The following is a 22107-nucleotide window of genomic DNA, read 5'->3' as shown; positions in this document are numbered from 1 at the left end:
CTACCACGTGCGCCCATCATCGGAGCGGCAGTGGCTCGGCGCTCGAGCTGACAGCTTCCGACTGGGACGACAAATGGATCGTCGTCGGGAGTGATCGCCGGGCCAGGCATGACTGGCGCTTCTTCAAGCGGATTGAGACTCACTCCAGAGTCTCTGCGCGCAGTCTGGTCCTCGGCGAAGCATCGTACGGCACGGAGCTCATGAGGAACTCCTGAGGCCACCACGAGGGTTACTGTCGTGTACTCAGTGTAGGTTGGATCGGCCACAGTCGCCACTGCTTTGCCCATTGGTTGACCCGGTGGCCCTTCCTTGAGATTTGTCTTCAACGTACCGAGTGGCATGAGGGGGTGCTTGACACTCTTTGGAAATTGTCGCTCGGAGTCCCGCACATATCTCTTGATCGAACGAATGCTCTCCGGCACCACTGACTCTTCCATCGGCGTGCCAGGCGTTTGCATTCCCGGCCCATTCTGCGCCGCCGCTCGACCCTGTTGCATGATTCCGATGTATCTCAGTGCCCGGTCAAACACGATTTTCGCGGATTTCAAGTGTTGCCTCGTCTGGTATCTCACGATCGGGTTGCCTCTTTCCTCGAGTACCTGATCCAGCTTCTTCTGCCACCACACGTGTGCTTGCTGGGCGTTAGCAGCTGCAGCATGCGCCTGCCGGAATTCCTTCTCCTCATCCTCGCAGAGAGTCTTTCTCCAAGCATAGTTGCGATCGGAAGTGTACACGTCGCACATCGGCTCAAGAAAGTCAAACACCTCCGGATCAGGCTCGACACCTGTACGCATGCGCTCTTCTCGCTCTTGCTTCCACTCGGCGATCTGGGCCGCGCGGACTTTGTAATCATCCCGCCACCAATTGTCGTTGCTGTCCGGGTCGAACACTTCCTTGGAGAAGGGAGCATTCTGCTTGTTCCAGTGTGGCTTGCCGTCTGGCTTTTCTGCGCCTGTGTACGGGGAGTTCCAAGCCTTATTGGGGCCTTTGATACGGAGGCGCTCGATCGATGGGCTGCGTTTGCGCACGATGTTCGGCTGAGTCGGAATCTTGTCGTACACGATCTCGCCATATTGATCGATCGTTTCGTATCGGAAGATGCAGCCTGGATCTTGCTTGAGATTTGTGTTTGGGCCTGGAGCGGGACTGGTGAGAAACTTGATGTTGACGCCTTTCTGTCGTCGATACTTGTCCGTCATGATCTCATGCAAAGACTTTTTGAGCATGACCATGTCGAAGCTCATGTTGCCAGTCACGGGGTCCCGACCTCCACTGCTGTGGTATGGCATTCCAGCAGCCTGAAAAGCTCGTTGTCAGCCATCATGCAGGCTTCAGAAGCCGGATCGAAGTACTCACCTCGCGCACCAGCTTCTCTTTAAGCTCCGTAAATCGGCCATCTTGCGTACCAAACGGGTACTTCATGGTCCGATCGCGATGGGTGACATTGATTCTGGCCGGCAAGATGATCACCCGAACATCGGCCATCTGGTTGTCGCGCAAGATCAGCGTCCAGCGACGTCTCGCTTGAAGCATGGCGCTCATCAACTCCCCGCTGTGACCGGTGCGGGCCTCCTCGCAGAGCCGAATCAGCTCTGGCTCAGTGTACATGTCGCATAGGATATCAGTGACGAAGTCCGCGGACTCGGGCACCAGGTCGAACACGACGTGTCGCAGCGTCATGTACACGAGATTGTACCCGCCGTGCACGCGGCGCGACGGCGGCGCATTGGGTGAGCGCTTGTACATGCGCTCCAGAATTCTGGGCGCCATGCTGATGTGCCTGCTGGAGGCTGGCTCGAAGGATTTCATGTGTTGCTGTCGCGGCATGTGCGCACGACGTTAGGAGGTGACGGGTGTGCTGAGGTGGGTGTTGTTGTTCCAAGAGGAAGTGAAGCGGATGTTGAAAGACGGATGCTGAAAGAAGGATGCTGCTGCTATCGATGCGACGCTGGCGAGCGCATAAGATGTGCGAGGTGGCTGCGATAGAAGTGACAGTGGAAATGAAGCAGAAACATGCAAGGCGAAGGACGAAAAGGGAGGAAGTCGGAGCGGAGCGGAGCTAATGGAGCTGCAGCGTTTGTCTCTCGTTCTGTGTCTCCTGACATTCGACGCCAAGAAGCGCGTGCAAACGAATGATCCCTGTCTTCTGTCTCTCAATGACGGCGAGAAGTAGGGGAAATCCATTCACTCGCTACCGTGGTTGCTAGAGTTGGGAAGGCACCTTGAGTGATCTGGCCAATCTCTCCTGCGACCCGACCGTCGTGATCGAGAAGCAGTGCGTGTAAGAGACGTTCAGATGGGGAAATATGGGCAAACATGGTAATATAGTCGATGGACGAAGGTAATCGAGTGAAAGTGCGTGGTAGCCAAGGCTTGAGAAGTGTGCTCAGAGGAAGGAAAGCAACGAGGTCTTGACTCGCATTTCTTATAAAACATCTGATCTGTGAATTGAAAGCTCGTACCTTACGCTGCAATGTTCAAAGGGTATCACCGCCACGCTCGTCCTAGTGCCCAAACGCCATTCCGCTGTGCCCAATACAAGTTCTGTGCTTTTACAACATGAAGAAACCGACCGCAACGCCCACGAACGAGCCAGCCGTCAAGATGGTGTTGGTAGAAGCGCCTCCAGTCGAAGTCTCGACTCCCGAAGAAGTGGTGGCAGCGGGACTGTCGCTACCAACAGCACTGGTCGTGTCCGTAGTGCTCTCCGCACTGCCAGTAGGGACATCCGAGTTCAGTGCCGAGACCGAAGCACTGTTGGTGCTGTATGCAGAGCCGGTGACTGTGGTAGATAACAAGACTGTCTGCCTGATGGGAGCCACGCTACGGCTGACAGTCGTTGCATCAGTGACGGCGGTGCCCTCGTCGGAAGTCGTAGAAGCAGTCGTGGTGCCGTTTCCAGATGCGGTAGCGGTGGTCGTTGACGAAGAAGTGGAGTTGGAGTTGGAGCCTCCTTGAGCCTTGCAGGAGTTTCCGGTGGAGACTTTTTTGATCGACTCAAATGATCCGGATCGGTCGCCGTACTCGTATGAGCAGGCGGGATTGTTGTTCGTGATCTCCACCTTGCGCACGAGCATCTTGAACGGTCCCTTGCTGAAGTCAACATCGCCGCCAGCCCACTCGACAGTTCCCTTGTTTTGACCAGGTCCACCGCCAGCCCAATTACCGAGCTTGACACGCATCGGAGTCTGTGGGTAGTTCTTGCCGTAGACGGCGAGAGGGTCGGCGTATGCAATTGTGCGGATGATGCTGCCGTCGATGAGGAATTGGAGACGCTCGGAAGTCCAGTCAATGCTGTAGGTGTGGTAGGTATCTTGTGGAGTGGCGACATCGTGGTAGACCACTCGATCGTAGGTCGTGGTGTTGGCTTTGCCTGCGCGAATGTCAATCCATGTGCTAATTCAATTAAGCTACACCTTCACATACCGTAGAAGTTACTCTGAACTTTGCCATTGTCGCCGCCGATGAACTCCCAATCAATCTCATCGAGATCGTCGGACTCGAGGACGATGGAAGAAACAATTCCTCGACCTGATGCCGCCTTCATGGTGACATCAACGCGGCCGAAGCTAGTATGTGTCAGTATTGTTCATGTAACATCGTCAAGCTCGATATCACTTACAAGATGTAAAAATCAGTCTCGATGGTCGGTGCCTGACCCTCCTTCGCAATGGTGAAGACGGCGCCATCACTGCCATACTCGATGGTAGTGTAAGCGGCAGCGGTCCACGAGCTGTTGGCTCCTGCGGTGGTGAAGTCGGCGACGTATTTACTGGCCGGAAGACCAATATCGGCAGGACAAGATTTCTTCGTCGGATCGCAGTCGGTCGAGGTCTGTGCCAGGATGAGAGGAAGTGAAGTCGCGAGCGCGACGGCTGCGCGTTGAGAGAAAAGTTGGAAACGCATGATGTTGCAAGTTGTGGGGATTGTTTCGCGACGAGTTTGGTGTGTTTGATGTGTGGAGTTCGGGTTGAGAGGTGTTTTGAAACGAGCGACGGTGTTTGTATTATGCTTGATCAAAGAAAGAAGAACTCAAGGGTGATGTCAAGCACAAGAGTTATGTATTATGGAATGCAGAATTTGCTCGCCACGGCAACAACAAAGAAATCCACGACTTATACTTAGACATTTCTCCTTTATCGCACAATTCACCATCCACAAATGGCGCCAGTCGGGCTCACAATGCACCTTCGTGTTCACCGTGCTTGATCCTGGGAGGGCGCCATCGATTGTGGCCGACACTGCGAAACGGCCATGGCGTAAATCGGGGGTGACGACGATGGCCGACTCTGGCTCAGAAGAAGACAATCGCCCCTTCGCTGGAAGCCTTCAAGCCCAGACTCAGCCATGCTCGATTCTTTCGCCTTGGATCCGACTGTTGGCCGAGTATGGATATGCCCGGTGGTGGTGAAACTTGGCTTGAACAGCTGATCGCTCATGTTCCGTCAAAAGGACACGAGCGATCGACGAATGCAGTCGCTTTACTCGGCTCAAGATCGAAGCGCTCGTGCCTATTCGACGAAGATCCCGTGACGACGAATATTCGTGTTCTGGTTACGAGTCTTGAAGGAAAGGGAGGAGGCGAGGTCAGAAAACGGGGGCCGCGTGGCTGAGCCAGTTGCTAAAAATACATACACCTCAAGTGAAGGAGCACCAGACACTCCAACACCATACCTTCCACGCAGAACGTCTGCTGAATGCCTCTGAGGCCGTCGCGCCAAGTCCACTGCAACAAGACATGCACAAGTCTGTCACCGTTCTGCTAGGTTAGCTGTACAGACCTACACCGGACAGATATCTCGACGCCTGGTAAGCTTCGCTGCCAAGTTATCTTTACGCTTGGGAAACCGTCTTGCTACGATATGTGGACGTCTATGAGGCCATGCTGCTAAGACGTGTACGCTTGCTGAGATATCCAATCCATGCTGGCAACTGTCGAACCCACCGAGTGATCGTTCCCGTCACTTTTATTCAGCTCACTGGCCCGTATGGACCGTGTCTTGATCTAAATGGTGCTGTAACATCTGATCTGATGAGTTAAGCTGTAAACCTGCTCGAAAGTTCGTGCGATTCGCCCCTCGCTCGCTCTCCGCCAACCATTCCGTAGCACTGTCTCGAGCAACATGGAAGAAGCCTCGAGTAAGTCTCAGTTCTCATCGCACTCTCGCATCAACCTCTCGACCTTCCCAAAATCCTTCCATCCTCCATCTCCAACTCTCCAGGAACGGCCTCAGCTCAACATGAACCGGATTCCACCACTTCTCGTGCAGCGAGTAGACACCACCTTCGATGTCCTCAGTCGTAGGATAATGCATGTTCCACTTGGTGTCGAGATGCTTCCACGGCATGTTGCCCTCCGGTCGATGGGCGTAGTTGAGTAGATTCTGTTCGGGTAGCAGAGGCTCGAAGCGATCGGGTGTCTTGGTCAGAGAGATGTAGTATTCCAGCATGTCGAGGTCGGGCTTCATGACAAAGAAGCCTGCGTTGAGGTAGCCGCCGTTGGGCCAGTCGTGATTTGCTTCAGTCGGAGGGTAGTGGTGCTGGATGTGTCAGTAGTAGCTCGCGGGGGATGAAAGGGTCGTCCCGGTCGAGTTCTGACATACCTCCATGTTCATCTCCACGATACCCGCGAAGGAGTAGTCGGAGGGATGCTTTCCCTCGTCATCGCGGAGCGCCTCCTGACTGTTTCCGGTCTTGCTCATTAGCACAGCATCTTCCTCGAAGACACTATCCAGGTTCTTCATAAGGACCGTGTCACCATCGAGGAAGCATATGCGCTCGAATTGTACCAGTTCCCAAAGCCGCAACTTGGTCAGGACGAATTGCCAAGTCGGCACGCCTGTTCGGATCCATCCAGGATCGACAGACTTCGGTTCCCAGACAATCGCGCCATCGCTGTAGGACGTCAGTCTCTACCACCCCTGTGTACCATATTGATTCACTCACCGTCTCAGCCGGTCCCTCTTGGCTTCCGAAACGTGCTTGTTGACCAGCACAACAAAAGGAATGCTGTTGTTCGATCTTGTCTCGGGCGCATGCAGCAGCTGATATGCTAGGATCCGAGTCGCGACAAAGTACTTGTCCTCGTTGATAGAGTCATAGCTGTCTTCCTCTGAGTCACTTGCCAAGAAGGTAGCATATGCATGTTTCGATTTGATGCTGCTCAACTCTAGCTGGAACCCAGCAGATGCTGCCTGATCTGCTTCTGATGTCCGCAGGATGAAAAGCCTGTCCCGTCTCTTTGGTAGTGAAACGGTGAAGAAGACCAAAAGCAGAACCGCCGCGAGGAGGGTCAGGAAGAAAGGATTACGCCTCCGGTCGTTACGCCCGCCTAGTACCATTGGAGCGAGGCGCGGAGGCGCAGGAGCTGATGAGAGTGCACCAAGGGATGTTGATGATGATGAACGAATGACAGAAAGCTTCGGTATGACTGCAAATGAAAAGTTGTCTGATGAGAAGTGGTCACATGAGACTTGGCTCATGATAGAACAAACGGAATATCTTTCACTTGGTCGAAGCAGGTGATCGGCATGCGCGGCATGGCTTTTTGTTGTGAACCTGACTGAGAACTGAGAGCTCCCTTGCTTCACAGCGTTGATTGCTGCAGCATGCAGCCCGACGTCCTCAATGTCCGAGCTCCTACTGCACTCAGACACGCCCACAGCGCAGATCCAGGTCGGTCTTCTTAGAGACAAGGATGCTTCAGACGCATCTCGCAGAGCGAACACCTTGTTTCATAGAAGCTGGCATTTCGAGGCCGCCAACGAATGTGTTCCCTGTACGGTCCGTCGACCTAATTATGGTCAATCGCCTCTACATGAAACATCGCTCCTCCCGTATTCATTTTCGGGGCGTCGACCTCGACAGAACCTCCACGGCTTGATTGATCTGCGACCATTCGACCTTGGAACGTGAAGTGGAGTTGTGCCACGCTGGCTCAGCGGGATCGACATCCCGGAGATGCATGGGAGTCGTGTTGCGTTCCGATGCGGTACGACGCATGGCCTTCCGACAATACATGTACTTCGGATTGCTGACTGCACCGACGGGGGATGGTGAGCGGTGTGTGTACGACTCTACTGGCATTCAGTGAAAGAGTGGAAGGAGAAGAGGGGTATTGGATGAAAGAGTGAAAGGCAATGGATGGCGAAGTGAGCTGATTTGGTGGTACGTCATTGCTCTGTCTCCAAGGTCACCACCACCATCATGCTTTCAAAGCATTGGGAATAATAACGCCTAACACCGAAGAACTTCTTTGACATTTACTGGCTCAACTTGCTCCATCGTACATACAATCACCAAGCTGCGACACGTCCGATTTATTGCTCTTCCAGAACACATAATAAGCAACAATGTCAGGCATCAAAGTGGTCTTTGGTGCAGCCGGCGTGAACCCACCTCGCGCTTTTGGTACTACGGAGGCCGTGAAGGAAGTGTTTGATGTTTTGGTAGGTACCTTGGGATTGCACTTCTTTCCAAAGTCCAGCGAACAAGCTGACCACAACACAGGAGAATGGCAAGTGCGAGAACATCGACACAGCAGCGCTGTACGGCCAAAGCGAGAAGATCCTTGGAGAGGCCGGTATTGCCAAACACAGCTTCATAGTCGACACGAAGCTGAAAGGAGGTTTCGAGGGAGGAGCCACCAAGGAAAATGTTCTTGCCCAAGCGAAGAACAGCAAAGAGTTGCTCGGCACAAACGTAGACATTCTGTACATACATGCCCCGGATCACAACACCCCGCTCGAGGAGACGCTTGCTGCGGTGGATGAGGTTCACAAGTCGGGATTCTTCAAACGTTTCGGCTTGTCAAACTACAAGGCGGAGGATGTTCAGAAAGTATACGAGCATTGCAAGGAGAAGGGCTACATTTTGCCATCGGTATACCAGGGCAATTACTCTGCAGTCGCGAGAAAGCAAGAGGAGGTCCTGTTCCCGACGCTTCGCAAACTTGGCATGTCGTTCTACGCATACAGCCCGCTAGCCGGAGGTTTCCTGACCAAGACCAAGGAGCAGGTCCTTGAAGGGGCGGGGCGGTTCAACAAGAACGAGCCAATTGGTAACATGTATGCAACGATGTACGCCAAGCCGTCGTACCTCGAGGCATTGGCACAGTGGGCGGCGATCGCGAAGGAGGAGGGCTGCTCTCAGGCAGATCTGGCATACAGATGGGTGCGGTACAACTCACCGTTGAAGAAGGAGCAGGGTGACGCCATCATCATCGGAGCGAGCCGGTTGGAGCAGCTCAAGGAGACGCTTGACTCGATCAATGGAGGTCCGTTGAGCGACGAGGCGGCCAAGAAGATCGACGAGGTCTGGAAGACGATTGAGCACGAGGCGCCGCTCGATAATTACCACAAGTAAATAAATGCTGCAGAAGTCAGACAGCGGACGAAACACGACAGGATGACAAAGAATCAGCGCGGAGTGATGCCAGCCGCAGGCCTGAACTGTAGACCATGTGACATGCAAGCCTTTGCATTTCCTCATCCATCCTTGGCAGTTGCCCTGAGTCGTTCCAACACATATTCGCCGGCGCGGATGGGAGGATACTTCGATGGGTTCTCTGCCGACACGCAGCTCGGTAGAGTCTGTCGCTTGTTACTTGTGGAATCATCAAGGCCGACATGGTCAAAAGACTCACCTCGACAAGCTCATCATAATTCACACTAAAGAAGAACGGTACACTGTAACGCTCCTCCCTCGTACGATTCACGACCCGATGGACAGTCGACTGAAAGACTCCATTGGTCCACCTCATCAGAAAGTCTCCCACATTGATGATGAAGCTGTCTTTGGCAGCAGGTGCCGCGACCCACTCGTTGTCCGGCGACAAGATTTCCAGTCCGGACGCAGTGGACGTCAGCAAGATTGTAAAGCACTCATAGTCACTGTGGGCGCCGAGTCCGATCTCCTTATCTTTCTGCTTTGAACTCAGAGGCCGCGGATCGTGCGAGGGAGGGTAGTAAAGTAGACGTGCGATGCCTCCCGGGTGAGTCGTCATGGCGTCGAAATAGTCTTCTGGCAGGCCTAACGACAGAGCGAAGAGGCGAAAGAGATGTCGTGCTAGTTGCAAGACTTCGCTATAGTACGCCTTGACATCCTCGTAGAATCCCGGCAGATCGTCCTCACTTGGCCACACGTTCCCGTTCACATCAGCGCCGTCCAACTCACGATACTTTCCATCACCACCCGTCGGGTCCAGTCCTGCTTCGTAACCCCAATTAAAGCCGTCTTTTGTTTCCGGCGCCGCAAGCTCGGAGCCCCAGTCGCCGGGGTTCACGTAGGTATAATCTGCTGGCTCCCATCCACGGAAGTAATGCGAGTGTCGGACGTGGAGTGTTTCTTTCTTCTCGCGAGGTAGGTCTTTGGCGAATCTTCTGGCACATTTGAGGATTCCTTGGCGGGCTGAGTCGGAGACGCCGTGGCCGGTGATGTGAAAGAATCCGCTGGTCGTGCAAGCGGCGCCAATGAGGGCCGCTACAGCTTTGCGATCGTCGACATGGTCCGAGAATGAGGGTGCTATATTTATTTCGGGAACTGTGAAAGGTCGATTGATTTTGCTGCTTGCTCCGCTGGCGAGTCTGGTGTTAAGATAAGCGAGTGCTGCTTCGCGAGCTTCGTTGTGGGTAGCATTCGGAGCAGCAGCCGCGACATCAGCCATGTTATTTCGGTGATGGAAATTGGTCAAAGCAATGGTGTGGAGTCATTCAGCATTATTCGGCAATGTGGAAGAGACTGCCTGATATATTGCCCGCGTACTGTGAAGATGTTTGGTTAGCGGCGATGATTTGCTGACGGAGATAGGCCTGTCAGGCGGGCAGCTTCGAGCTCCGAATTATTGCCGATGTGCAGAAACGGCCAATATCAAGACGCTGATTTCTGAGGTGAGGATTGCATGGACAACAAAAAGGACCCATTTCATTTGACCGCCTTTCGCAAATGTCTAGGTATTTACAATGCGAGTTCGGCCACTCTCACCGAAGACTTCTCAGTCACGTGATCTATTTCTGCGCGACGATACCTGTTTCAACCATGTTAGCATATCGCTTGCCCGGCATCGTACAAATTGACTCACGTTCAACATCTGACACCGCCTGCCTGAGGATCTGGTCGAGGACCTTGGGGTTCTCGAGGTCCTTCTCAATCTTGGCAATGACGGACTCTGCGAGCTCCTTCTGTTGTCTGGCCTTGACCTGGCCCTCGTAGCGCACCCATGAGTCGAGAACAGCCTTGGCCTCAGCGGCAAGGTCGGTCTTCTGCTGGAGCTCGTATGCCTGGGCCTCGAGCTGAGCGGTTTCCTGGAAAAAGATGTCAGACCACAGCTCATCTATCCATGCGTCTTTAAATATGTACCTTGGACACAGCGAAGAGATCCTTGGTGACATCAATCACTCCACTGAGATCCTTGACGCTGTCAATGCGGGCCTTGACAGCATTGGTGTGGTCTTCCCGCGCAGCGTTGAGAATTCCCTTGACCTTGTCATGCTGACCCTGTGCCCACTCGCTGTACATCGGTCCTCCGTAGGTGTAGACGGCCCAGTAGATGGTCAAAAGCGAGAGCATCACAATGGACTCCTCATTCACAACATAGAGTTCATTGCTGATGGCAGCTACGGAGAGGCCGGCGCCTGCGGAGAGGATGGCGGTCTTGGCGGCGATGCTGTTGCCCGGAAGCGACTCGAGGATGGAGTTGGCGGCGGACTTGGGGTCCTTCTGAGGCACGTTGCTCTCACGGCGGGCGGCGGAGGTCGAGAAGGTAGTGATTGCTGGGAGGGCGATACGGGGGAGGGCTGGTCTTCCGACGCGAGCGCCTGCGATAGACGGTCAGATGTGCGCTCAATGGCTCCAGACTTTCTTCCAAGCAGCATGCAACATACCCGAGAGCGCGAGCTTTGCCAATCGCGACGCCATTGTGAATGATTTGCGGAAATGAGGTGTCGTCGACGTCGAAGTTGTTACGCTGTTGCAAAGCTCGGCTTCTCACTGTCCGGGAAGGGACGGACCGCTTCACTTCCTGACGACTTTGCCCTTTGCGCTTAAGATTTCTTGGACGTCAAAGATCTTCCGTGCCTGAGATTTGAAGAAAGTGCACTAACACTATTTGCAATTGACAACACAATGCCGGGCATAATTTCAGATGATGGGGCAGCTCGCAAGCGGAAGAGAGCTGCCGCCAACGGTGCAGTGGCAGTGACCAAGGCACGAAAAGCACCCAAGACCACATATACGGACGATACGCAGTCGCAAATCCTGTCACTCGAGGAACAGATTCTGGAATCGCCTGAGCACTACGACAATATTTCGAAACTCCTCAAACTCGTGGAGAGCGTAGAGAAGAAACCAAAAACAGCATCAATCGCTGCTGTGGCTCTATGTCGAACATTCTGCCGCCTCATCGCCGGAGAGAAGTTGTCAAAGAGAAGCAACGAGGATGCTGACACTGCACAATGGCTTCGAGGACAACTTCGCGAATACGTTGCTACAGTCTCCAGCTGGATAGGGAGCCCAGATGCGTCGATTGAAAGCACAGCACTTACTCTGTGCATGCGAATCGTGAAGGAAGAGGCGTCTGAAGTGGGAAAGAATGCTGAGCAAGTTTGGCGGGCCAGCAACTCGAATTTTGTGACGCTCGTGAAAGCACTGTTGAAGGAGACGGATGCGGAAGCCGCGCGACAAGAGTTTGTGGACAAATACGTGGAGGAGAACGACGACGTACGGTTCTACACGTTTGCGGCCGTCAAGCAATGCCTGCATGAAAGCGCAACTCGAGAGGATATTGTGGGCAATGCGATTGAGCTTTTGGTACAGCTGGAAAATGTTCCAGAGAGCGAACAGGAGCTCGACAACTGGTTCGCCGAAGCACCGGATGCCGGAAAACATCAACTGCGGTCGTTGAATGCCCATCGGAAGATAGCGCGAGAGGCGTGGCTGGCCATCTTCCGCTCGCCTCTTGCTGCCGAACAGAGGAAGACAATCCTCAGTGTCACAACGGCGCAAATACTGCCTTGGTTTGCGACCCAGATCGAGCTCTTGACAGATTTCCTCACCGACTCCTTCAATTCCGGGCGTGCCATGGCTCTCATGTCGTTGAGTGGCATATTTCATCTGATGACTGCGAAGAACCTGGACTACCCCGACTTCTACACGAAACTTTACAGCCTGCTTGACGAGGACGTCTTGCATAGCAAGCACCGAAGCCGCTTCTTCCGCCTTCTCAATACCTTTATGAATTCCTCTCATTTGCCAGCAGCCATGGTCGCGAGCTTCATCAAACGACTGTCCCGGCTAGCGTTGCAGGCGCCACCAGGTGCAATTGTCTGGACTGTGCCATGGATCTACAACACCCTCAAGCAGCATCCGCCATGCACATTCATGCTGCATCGACCATACCATCCTTCTCACACGATCTACTCCTTGAATCTCAAATACGAAGAGGAGGGCATGGACGATCCATTTGACATGAAGCAGCCAGATCCGATGCTCACCGGTGCCATCGATTCGAGTTTATGGGAACTCGAGACGTTAACGAATCACTTCCATCCCAACGTGGCAACGCTTGCGAAGATCATGGGCGAGCAGTTTACAAAGCGCGACTACCAGCTGGAGGACTTTTTAGACCATTCGTATGGGTCACTTATTGAGGCTGAGCTGGGGAAGGACATGAAGAAGGTTCCTGTCGTAGAATGGGATATACCGGCCCGCATTTACTTCGACAAGGAGAGTGGTGCGTTGAATGAGGTTGGCTCACTCTTGCAAAACGCTATGGAAAGCATGTGAGGACGACCGTGAAGGACGCCATCAAACATCAACGATCACTATGGAGTGCTCAGCACTCGTTCTATAGTCTTGACGACCTGCCGTGTCTAACTGAGTCGCGGAAAGTGCAGGCTACCAAGGGCCACCAAGCAGACGGACTGAAAAGTCACGTCTAGAATCGAATGGACCATCGTACTGTAGCTTCATTTCCTACAGGGTATGGCTGGTCGGGGAAGTTGTGCCCGCAGCAACACGTCAGCACTCAACAGGGTCATCTGAGCAGTTGAAGAGAGCTTGCATGGTGAGGATGTCGAATGTGAGAGTGTTTCGGACCCTGCAAAGTTTGGGCATGTTGCACGTAACGCTGGACATGGTGCAATTGCAGGGAGGTGGACTGTTGGTGGACTGCCGCGGGGCTTTAATTATATAAATGATGCTCCCAGCAAATGTTGGGCCCGATGCACGATCTCACAATGCTGTTGGCTGCATTACTCGCGAACGTCCGGCAGATTCTTCCGGCTACAGCTTCGATCGACGGTAAGCAAGTCTGTTGATTCGTGATCCCAATCAGTATTCGGCAGGACTTGCTAGGCTCCATCGCAGCCGCACGCAACCCACGGTACTGCAGAAGGCTTTGAGTTGTCACGAGGCCACATCGGACATGACTCCGCACGCGAATTGCCGATCGATGTTTGATGTATACCTGCGCGGGGCTCGAGTACACGCACATTGTGCATACCACGCAAAGTGCTCGACCATGGCTCGCTCCGTCGTTGGCGTGGCAGAAGACGCATATGCTCCCACCATCGGAAGTTGACAATCCCAGACTGTGACCCGCTCCGAGCCGCCGCTATGATCGACTGCGTGTAGTCAGCGGACAGGGACCATTGTTAGGAGCACCGCAGCGGTGTTGGCTTGGACAGTGGGCAGTGTGTCGACCAGTAACCTGCACACGTTCTTAGCCGTGCATGCCCGATGGTCCAACGGCTTATCTACGTGGCCAGGCAGGTTTGCAGGTCATCAATTTAGTTGTTCAGTAAGTGGGTATGCCGGCTAGGACAGCCGTGCAGATAAGTAACATCAACAGCACCGCAACCAGTGGGAACGTCCTGGTAATGAAATGCATTGCTTGGGACACGCTACACCTGTCGGGTGTGAGACACAAGCATAGCTCTTACGTATCGCAAGCTGTGGACGTCAAGGAGCTGGTTCATCGCTACCACACAGCCTCACGCGAGAGCTGGGAGGCGTGGTGGTTGTGCTGCAGCGGGATGGAGGGTTGTCGACCAGGTGGTGATGTTGATGGTGTGATGGCGTCTAGTCGGGAGTGTACGTGCAAAGTCATCTTGACGCAGACAGAAGTAGCATAACATCAGAAATAACCTGGAAGTCAACAAGGCTGATGTGTTCTGTTGTCAACGAAGGCCGTTTCATAGTGTGGTCTGTGGTGAAGGGTAGGTCTCTTCCCCCGCTAGTATATTTCGGCGCTAAACACTTGCGGAGCGAGCCAGGCTCTCAACTCTCGAGCGTCGTCTACCTTTAGCGATTGTCCGAGTGATTGATCGAGTGCTCCCCATCGACGGCGACCTTGTTCTCCACCGCCCATCCTCTCGTCAAGCCTTCCCGTCCAAGTCCTCGGGCTTCACTCCGTCCGCCCGCTCGCTTTATTCACCTCCGCGCATCGCTTTGTCAGACCCGGCGGACGCTTCCTCCAACCTTCCTGGCCGGCAAAGGGCCCACCACGACAACAGCACCCATCTGATCACATATCACGATGGGCAAGCGAGCGTACCGGGCATAGGCGCCTCCACGGGTCGCCATACAGCAAATGAGCCGCAGCAATACACACAGCACACGGTGACAATGAGCGACGGGAAGGCGCTGCAGACGACATTGGCTCCTCCGGCCGTGACAGCACTACGACAAGATGCCTCGAACGATGGCGCCAACAAGGCACAAATGCTCCGGACTGTTAGCATGGACATCCGGGAAGAGCGTGATGATCTGAAGAAGGCGGCCGAACAGTCACTCAATGCCATACTTGAATTGGATTTGGAGGGAACCATACGATGGGTCAGCCCTTCGTGGGAAGATGTTTCTGGAACGCCCGCTAGCGACATCACCGGAAAGCCAATCGGGGACATTCTGGTCGACAATCATGCAGTCTTCGCGGAATGTGTTGAGGCTATGCGCAAGGATGACTCCAAAAGCCATTTCGTACGCTTCGCGGTGAAGACTAGCAATGGTGGACTCACAGCAGAAGACGGGCAGACGGACGACCAGACACCGATGGAGCCGAAGGCTGGCCTTGATAGCATGCCGGACGTGGAGCAAGATGCAGACAAGACTCCGAATGTACAGGAGAACAGAGTCGACTTGGACGCTCAGGGCATCATGGTATACGATCGCACGACGGGAGAGGAGAGTCATACGATGTGGATGATCAAACCGGCCGTTTCCCGAGAGATCACAATCGACCTGCCGCAGGTTCTGGTAGACTCCCTCGGCGTTGGCGCCGAAATGCTGGCGACCTACCTGACCAAATTGGCGGACAGCGGTGCGCAGGATCCTGGCAATCACCCTCCCCCGCTTCCTGTGCTGTGCCGGATCTGCGAGCGGCAGATCACGCCTTGGTGGTTCGAGAAGCATACCGAATTGTGCTCGCAGGAACACCGCGCAGAGATGGAAGTACAGATGGCACAAGAGTCTTTGCAGGAGCAACGCTCAGCCTTGGTCAAGGTGCTGGATGTTCTCGAAGCTCAGACACGCGCCATCAGACCCAACGCACACGATGCAGGCTCGCCAACGCCCGTGCCCAAAGCAGAATACAAAGGACTTCCCATCGGGTCCAACTCCCTGCCATCTTCTGGACCCTCGTCTGGCCGATCATCTCCTGGCACGCACGCACCTCGCTCTCGTGAATCCTCGGCTAGCGGTCTGAGCCATCATCGTGCTCGCTCATTTGCTGTGCGGCGACCGCTCGCACGGATCGTGGAGCTGGTGCTGGACCTTTGCGACACGTCAATGGAGATCAGTACCCCGTCGATCAAGGAAACCAAGCACAGCGCACCGGGTGAGATCAGAACACAATCGCCACAGTCGGAAGGTCGTATCCAGCAGGTCATGCAGTGGCAGTCACCGAGCGCAGGTTCACTTGAGAACGAGCAAGGTCTTTCATTGCTTTGCGACGACACCGCCCAACTGGCGAAAGCGAAGGTGGAAGCTGTCTTTAGACATCGTCGCATTCTAGAATACTCGGAGCGTATCCGTGTTGAGTACGATGTGCTCGTACAGGAATGTATTGAAGCTGCGATGGACAAGGCAGCTCGGATTGCAGCAGGAGATATCAGCGACTCAGCCTCTAGTGAAGATTCGGACGGCTACGAAGAGCCAAGAGAAGAGCAGCCGCAGGAGGAGACACCTGGATCTCGATCGGACATGGCGTCCTCCGGCGGCATCTTCAGCCTCAATACATTCCAGACGTCGGGTACTTCAAGTCCGAGCGCAATGGCATCGGCGCTGAGGAATGCTTCAGACTTTAGCTTGCGGCGTCGTTCTTCGGCAGCGTCGTCAAGAGCCAGCAGTCCGCATGGAGCCATGACGCCAAGATCTCATGCAGGACAATCGGAGTCGTATCGACTGCACAAGCGCGGATCCTTAGCCTTTGAGAGCGATGCGGGCGCCGAAAGCGATGGCAGCATGCGTTCTTCCATCGCCAGTGGTAGCCACCGACGTGCGGACTCGCCGGGCGCCGAAGTAAGCCTCAGTCGTGTCGCTAGCACGCGATCGCGCGACCGAAAGCGTCAAAGCCTAGTACTTCCAAGCCTAGCAGGGATAGGAAGGCACCAGTCTCCTGGCAGAGCGCCACCGCCGCCCTCATCACCGTTGCGAATGGCCAAAGCCAGGCTGCCGAGCGGGACTGACAGCGCCCATTCGCCTATAACTTCGCCCGTTATATCTCAAAGCGAGTTCAGCTCCCCTGTTATTCGAGCACAGCATCACCACCATCGTCGACAATCTTCAGCCGCATTTTCCGAGGCCCAAGGACGACCAGGTTCTCCACGTCTGAGCGCGGTGATCAGCAACCCCCAGCCCAAGGCTGTGCAAACTTCCATCAAAGACTTTGAGATCATCAAGCCAATCAGTAAGGGCGCATTTGGAAGTGTATATCTGTCAAAGAAAAAGTCTACTGGGGACTACTATGCCATCAAAGTTCTCAAGAAGGCAGACATGGTCGCCAAGAATCAGGTTACCAATGTCAAAGCAGAACGGGCCATCATGATGTGGCAGGGCGAGAGTGACTTTGTCGCGAAGCTCTATTGGACATTCTCCAGTAAAGACTACCTGTACCTGGTCATGGAGTACCTCAACGGCGGTGATTGCGCATCTTTGATAAAGGTTCTTGGGGCATTGCCAGAGGATTGGACTGTGAAATACATCGCCGAGGTCGTGCTGTGCGTGCAGCATTTGCACAGCAGACAAATTGTTCACCGCGACATCAAGCCCGACAATCTCCTCATCGATGCGAAGGGCCATCTCAAGCTGACGGATTTTGGGCTCTCGCGCATGGGTTTAATCGGTCGGCAAAAGCGTGCGATCAATGCAAAGCCAGGCGATGCCCCTCCCGATCTTTTGAAAGCCGGTCCCTTCCGCCGTGCGCCATCTCTGGCCTCCTCGCGCTCGACGTCGTTCGACTACCAAGGAGCTACGCAATCGCCGGCGCAAACTCCGTCTCTTACTCCTGCCTTTGTGGGTGACTCCAACCAGCCGTCTTACTTCAGTCTCTATCGGGACTCCTCTCGAGAGCCGTCGAGACGGACATCCGGTCATCGCAGCGACAGCGGCGACAGCGAAGCTCTATCCACGATGTTCCGAAGGTTCTCTGTCGCAGAGGGCCGAACGCCAATCGAGGAAGAGACAGGGAGTGACGATGGTGGCGACTCCCCTGATCCCTATGCCCTCCACCCTGTCGCGAGCAACTCGAGTGTGCCGAAGCCCGAGACTCCTTCGCAGCAGCCCGCAGCGATGCCACCACCAATGATGGCCTTGTTCGATCCCGAGGACAATAGCAGGCGATTCGTCGGCACCCCCGATTATCTCGCACCAGAGACAATCAATGGGAATGGTCAGGATGAAATGAGCGACTGGTGGTCACTTGGCTGTGTCTTGTTCGAATGCTTGTATGGTCGGCCGCCTTTCAATGCCGACAGCCCGGAAGAGGTTTTCCAGAATATTTTGTCACGCAATATTCACTGGCCAACGGGAGACGAGGAGGACAATGTCTCCGAGGAGGCGAAAGATCTTGTCAACAAGCTGATATGTCTAGACCCCAAAGCACGCCTAGGATCGAATAAGGATGAGAAGTTTGCCAGTGGAGGCGACGAGATTAAGGCCCATCCGTGGTTCGCGGAGATCAATTGGGAGACGCTGCGAGAAGATGAAGCATCCTTTATCCCCGCCAGCGAGAATCCTGAAGACACCGAATACTTCGATGCTCGAGGCGCGACGATGCAGAGCTTCGCGGCTGAGTTTGAGGATCAGTCCACTTCCCCAGCGCAGACACCCGGTGCGGAGTACTTGGAAAGACCGTATGATGCTTTGTCGCGAGTACGTTCGCAGGTCAACTCGGTGAAGCGCAATCTTATGCCGCTGCATATTCCGCCTCACGTTCGAGACGGTCGATCGCGCAGATTGAGCGAGCCTATGGTGGCAGATGACTTCGGCAACTTTCAGTTCAAAAACCTGCCGGTGCTTGAGAAAGCCAATAAGGACGTGATCCAGAAGCTTCGAGCAGACGCACTACAAGCCCAAGCTAAAGCTGCGACAGGCAGTGCATCTGTGCCCACCTCTGCAGTTGTCTCGCCATCGCCTGCGCCGTCCCTGGAGTCGAGTCCGATAGTGTCTGGCCCTCTCAACCGGACGATGAACATCAGCCAAGGCGCTCGATCGCAGTCTCCTTCACTTTTCAGCCCGACCCACTCGTCGCCGAGCCGAGCATCTCAACCTTCCTCGCCACTCCTGGTGAACTTCACCACCGGTCAGAGCCAGGAGCGTCGCAAGACTTCGAGCACATCTTCCAGCCAATCTCAACCCCCGGGAGGAACCCTTCAGCCTGGTAACTTCTTCGAGCAGGCACCGCGACTCCCAGTCACATTCAAAGCGACGTCTACCGCTCCGTCGCCCATCAAGTCGGCCAAGTCGGGCTCCATGCATTTGCCACACGAGAGAGCAACTTCCGCGCATCGTCAACTCGGCGTTAGTTCTCCGAGACAAAGGTCACACACCTTGGGTGCGGACAATCAAGATGCGGATCTCGTGCCCGAGCTACTGCCTCACCACAAACGGAGAAGTGGCGTTTTCGATGTTTCGCCTTCGTCCTCGGACAACGAGGAGACCAGACACCAAGCATTACTACGCGTACAGCGCCGCCGACAAAGCTCTCGTCGTCTTTCGCAGATCAGTTTGGCAGATGGACCAACTTTCCGCACCCTCGATGTGCTGGTATGCGAAGACCACCCCGTTTCTCGCCTCGTGATGGAACGTCTGCTAGAGAAGCTACGCTGTCGAACCATTGCCGTGACCAACGGAACGGAGGCCGTGCGGTATGCAATGAGCGAGGTCAAATTCGACATCATCATGATGGAGTACAAGTTGCCCCAAGTGAACGGAGCTGATGTCGCAAGGATGATCCGCGACACGAAGAACGCCAACTCTCACACACCCATTGTCGCGGTGACGGGATACCTGAAGGAACTTCACGCGCCGCACCACTTCGACGCGTTGGTCGAGAAGCCACCAACGAAGGAGAAGTTGGAAGAAGTCATGGGCCGCTTGTGCCAGTGGAAGACACCTCCAGACGGCTGGAAACCAAGCCATCCGCAGGACATCCAGCAGCCGAAGCACCGACAGGAATCCATGCTCAGCGACAATAGTCCTACAACCACTACCTCATCCTCTGGCTTCGGGAGCTCCAACCATGTATTCTCCAGAGACGCCACCCGAACAGGCTCTCTCGGCTCAAGCTCCTTTGGTGAGGCGGACAGCCAGTACAGCTCATCCATCCCACTCATCGTCTCTCGGCAAGCAACGAACGAGTGGGATCAGAGCGACCTCGAGCGCAACTTTGGCGGTCTTGGGATCTCGAACACGGTCAGTAATGAAGACGACTTCAAGAGACGTCCGCAGAAACTCGCTTTGGAGACGCAGATTTCTGCTCCCGGGGCTCTTGAAACGCCAGAAAGCTCCTCACCACGCAAGCAACCTTCGATGGAGGAGATTTACGCCAAGCGCATATCGTTGGAGAAAGTCAGACTCGAGTCCGCAGCTGAAAGCGGCGACGATGAGGACGAGGAGCTAGGAAACATTCAACCTCGAGCACGCTCTCCTAGGTGGAGTACTAAGCGCAGCTCAAAGCTCGGCACGGAGATGATGCGCACTAACAGCCAGGGAAGCGTCATCTCGAGCGATGAGATTCCTCCGGCCAAGAGCATCATGAGTCCCGGCGCGGGCTTGGGGCACTCCATTATGGAAGACCCTGCGGCTGAGGTAGCTGCTGCTGGCCACTTGACGCCGCCGGAGGTCTTCCCTCGTCATCCTGGTCACCACATCGAGACGATTGAGATGGACCTCTCGACTTTTGAACCGGCTGAGGAGGATGCCACGCCCAAGGCCCATTCGACCTCCGAGTTCGACTCGGACCCCACGCCACGGCCTGCTCATTCGCCTGTGCCGAATGACTGATTCGGATGAAAACGACTCTCAACTCTCAGCTCGATTTTCACTCGCTACTTTACCACCGAGGGCACACGATGCCTTTATTTTCTTTTGTCACTACTTGTCCTTGTCATCACATCGGACAGATGCTATATACTTGTTTTGAGCAAGGTGTTGGAGGAGTTTTGCTTTTATTCCGACACGTCGCTCGGACCACTCGATTCAACAGGGATCTGCACTCTTCTCTTGTTTTTTCTGCCAAGTTACGGATCGTGTTTTTGCGCGAAGGATGAGACTGAACTATGCAAGGCGCGAGGCGCGAGGATTTGATGAAGCGGAAAAGGGGTTAGAGCCTGAAGGCGGGCTTTGTAAAAGCAGGATGGCTGTGATCAGATAGCATAATTCGTCTCCCTTTCTTAGTCACAGAGTAAGAGGTTGACAGCGCATTGTTCCCCTTTTGCGTTCTTTGTGCCCAGGAACATGTACGAGGCCGCCACCCTGTGCTGGGAGGGAAGCAGTATGACACCCTCATGTCCTCGGCAAAGATGTACGGCGTCCGTTCGCAAAGGGAGCAGAAACGGAGCAACAGAACGGTAGAGTGATAAGCCAACTGGATGTAGAACTCGATACGAATATCTCATTGTCTGACAGCAGGCAAATCGTCCGTGGGTCGTCCTTGCTAGAGCAGAGAAGAGCTCCGGACGATGCACTCGCTGATGCGCACGTCGAGAAAGCCCATGTGTGTGACTGCTTTTCCACACGCAAATACATGCTCGCCCTTCGTGTTGGATGCTGCCTCGATGTCCCCAACGCCTCGCTAATGTGTCAAACCCAGCAATGTCATCGAATCACCTCGTAGCTCAAGCAGTAAAGTCTCGCAGCTTGGAGATATCGTCCAAGGCAGCCTGTAGTTCCTCGTCTCCAATCTTGCCCTCGAGCGACGGAACAAGCGTGCGAGCCTCTTCGGCCGTATCACAGCACAAAGTCGCTGAAGCACTCCACGTCAGTATTCCATGTCGCCCTCCATGACCTAGCTCTACTCACCCAGCTGTGCCCTCTCAAACTCCACAATCCCCAATCCGCGCGAAGTCAACTCCGTGCTGATACCGTTGACCTGCGTGATGCTGTTGTTGTCCTTGAACCGCGCAAAGTGCTTGCAGTATTCCCGCGTCTTGTAGTAGATGTCGTTGGTGGGATCGTGCGTGTTGCCTGGCTGGCGCTCGAGCTGTTCCAACATGAGCATGACTTCGGCGGGTGAGAGCGCTTGCTCGTTGGCGCAGTCTCCGAGCCTCAAGTTGCCGGTGGCTTCTTCATCGCCGGTGGGTGCTGGCTTTCGTCGAGATGTGGATTGTGGGATTGTGACGTTTGGACGGAGAGGCTCGGTGACTCCTGGCATTGTGGCGGCGTGGAGTGCAATGAATGTTGGGTGTTGTCGAGCAGACGAGCTGAGGTATGAATGAATGCGACTCACTCGCGCCGGATGAAGTCGAGGTCACGATAAGCGTACATGTCAGTATGGGCTCACGTGCCATTTGCTCTTGGTCTTGTCCGCAGCAAACAAACGGACGTTCAGCGATGTTGGATTGTACTGGAAGTGCAGAGTACTGAGCACACTACGCTGGGTGAAGAATATAA

General features: G+C 54.5%; 9 protein-coding genes across 9 annotated transcripts; 3 read left to right on the top strand and 6 right to left on the bottom strand.

Moving 5' to 3' along the window:
• Positions 1–1240: 1240 nt before the first annotated feature.
• Positions 1241–1836, bottom strand: MYCGRDRAFT_102473 (uncharacterized protein; the record flags this gene model as incomplete). Its single annotated transcript, XM_003856277.1, has 1 exon — positions 1241–1836. The coding sequence occupies one exon, from the start codon at positions 1825–1827 to the stop codon at positions 1321–1323; it is 507 nt and encodes a 168-aa protein (XP_003856325.1).
• Positions 1837–2552: 716 nt separating this feature from the next.
• On the bottom strand, positions 2553–3906 carry MYCGRDRAFT_83802 (uncharacterized protein; the record flags this gene model as incomplete). Its single annotated transcript, XM_003856276.1, has 4 exons — positions 2553–2861; positions 2985–3373; positions 3427–3569; positions 3623–3906. 4 exons carry the CDS (start codon positions 3904–3906, stop codon positions 2553–2555), a joined length of 1125 nt encoding a protein of 374 aa, XP_003856324.1.
• Positions 3907–5153: 1247 nt separating this feature from the next.
• MYCGRDRAFT_31931 (uncharacterized protein) lies at positions 5154–6341 on the bottom strand (the record flags this gene model as incomplete). Its single annotated transcript, XM_003856275.1, has 3 exons — positions 5154–5540; positions 5604–5895; positions 5947–6341. 3 exons carry the CDS (start codon positions 6339–6341, stop codon positions 5154–5156), a joined length of 1074 nt encoding a protein of 357 aa, XP_003856323.1.
• Positions 6342–7250: 909 nt separating this feature from the next.
• On the top strand, positions 7251–8413 carry MYCGRDRAFT_102471 (uncharacterized protein; the record flags this gene model as incomplete). The annotated part of the gene is made up of 2 exons (XM_003857293.1): positions 7251–7448; positions 7510–8413. The coding sequence occupies 2 exons, from the start codon at positions 7353–7355 to the stop codon at positions 8362–8364; spliced, it is 951 nt and encodes a 316-aa protein (XP_003857341.1).
• A 73-nt stretch (positions 8414–8486) lies between these two features.
• On the bottom strand, positions 8487–9705 carry MYCGRDRAFT_66216 (uncharacterized protein; the record flags this gene model as incomplete). The annotated part of the gene is made up of 2 exons (XM_003856274.1): positions 8487–8591; positions 8645–9705. The coding sequence occupies 2 exons, from the start codon at positions 9662–9664 to the stop codon at positions 8487–8489; spliced, it is 1125 nt and encodes a 374-aa protein (XP_003856322.1).
• Positions 9706–9896: 191 nt separating this feature from the next.
• On the bottom strand, positions 9897–10936 carry MYCGRDRAFT_102469 (ATP synthase subunit 4, mitochondrial; the record flags this gene model as incomplete). Its single annotated transcript, XM_003856273.1, has 4 exons — positions 9897–10024; positions 10079–10301; positions 10357–10814; positions 10881–10936. The coding sequence occupies 4 exons, from the start codon at positions 10912–10914 to the stop codon at positions 10005–10007; spliced, it is 735 nt and encodes a 244-aa protein (XP_003856321.1).
• A 185-nt stretch (positions 10937–11121) lies between these two features.
• On the top strand, positions 11122–12780 carry MYCGRDRAFT_66209 (uncharacterized protein; the record flags this gene model as incomplete). The annotated part of the gene is made up of 1 exon (XM_003857294.1): positions 11122–12780. One exon carries the CDS (start codon positions 11122–11124, stop codon positions 12778–12780), a length of 1659 nt encoding a protein of 552 aa, XP_003857342.1.
• Positions 12781–14622: 1842 nt separating this feature from the next.
• MYCGRDRAFT_66207 (uncharacterized protein) lies at positions 14623–20499 on the top strand (the record flags this gene model as incomplete). The annotated part of the gene is made up of 1 exon (XM_003857295.1): positions 14623–20499. The coding sequence occupies one exon, from the start codon at positions 14623–14625 to the stop codon at positions 20497–20499; it is 5877 nt and encodes a 1958-aa protein (XP_003857343.1).
• Positions 20500–21175: 676 nt separating this feature from the next.
• On the bottom strand, positions 21176–21875 carry MYCGRDRAFT_98518 (uncharacterized protein; the record flags this gene model as incomplete). Its single annotated transcript, XM_003856272.1, has 2 exons — positions 21176–21460; positions 21517–21875. The coding sequence occupies 2 exons, from the start codon at positions 21866–21868 to the stop codon at positions 21333–21335; spliced, it is 480 nt and encodes a 159-aa protein (XP_003856320.1).
• Positions 21876–22107: the final 232 nt, after the last annotated feature.

This window comes from Zymoseptoria tritici, chromosome 1, assembly GCF_000219625.1.
Source record: "Zymoseptoria tritici IPO323 chromosome 1, whole genome shotgun sequence".
In the NCBI taxonomy this organism is placed as follows: Eukaryota; Fungi; Ascomycota; class Dothideomycetes; order Mycosphaerellales; family Mycosphaerellaceae; genus Zymoseptoria; species Zymoseptoria tritici.
This window is presented reverse-complemented; position numbering and strand designations above follow the sequence as displayed.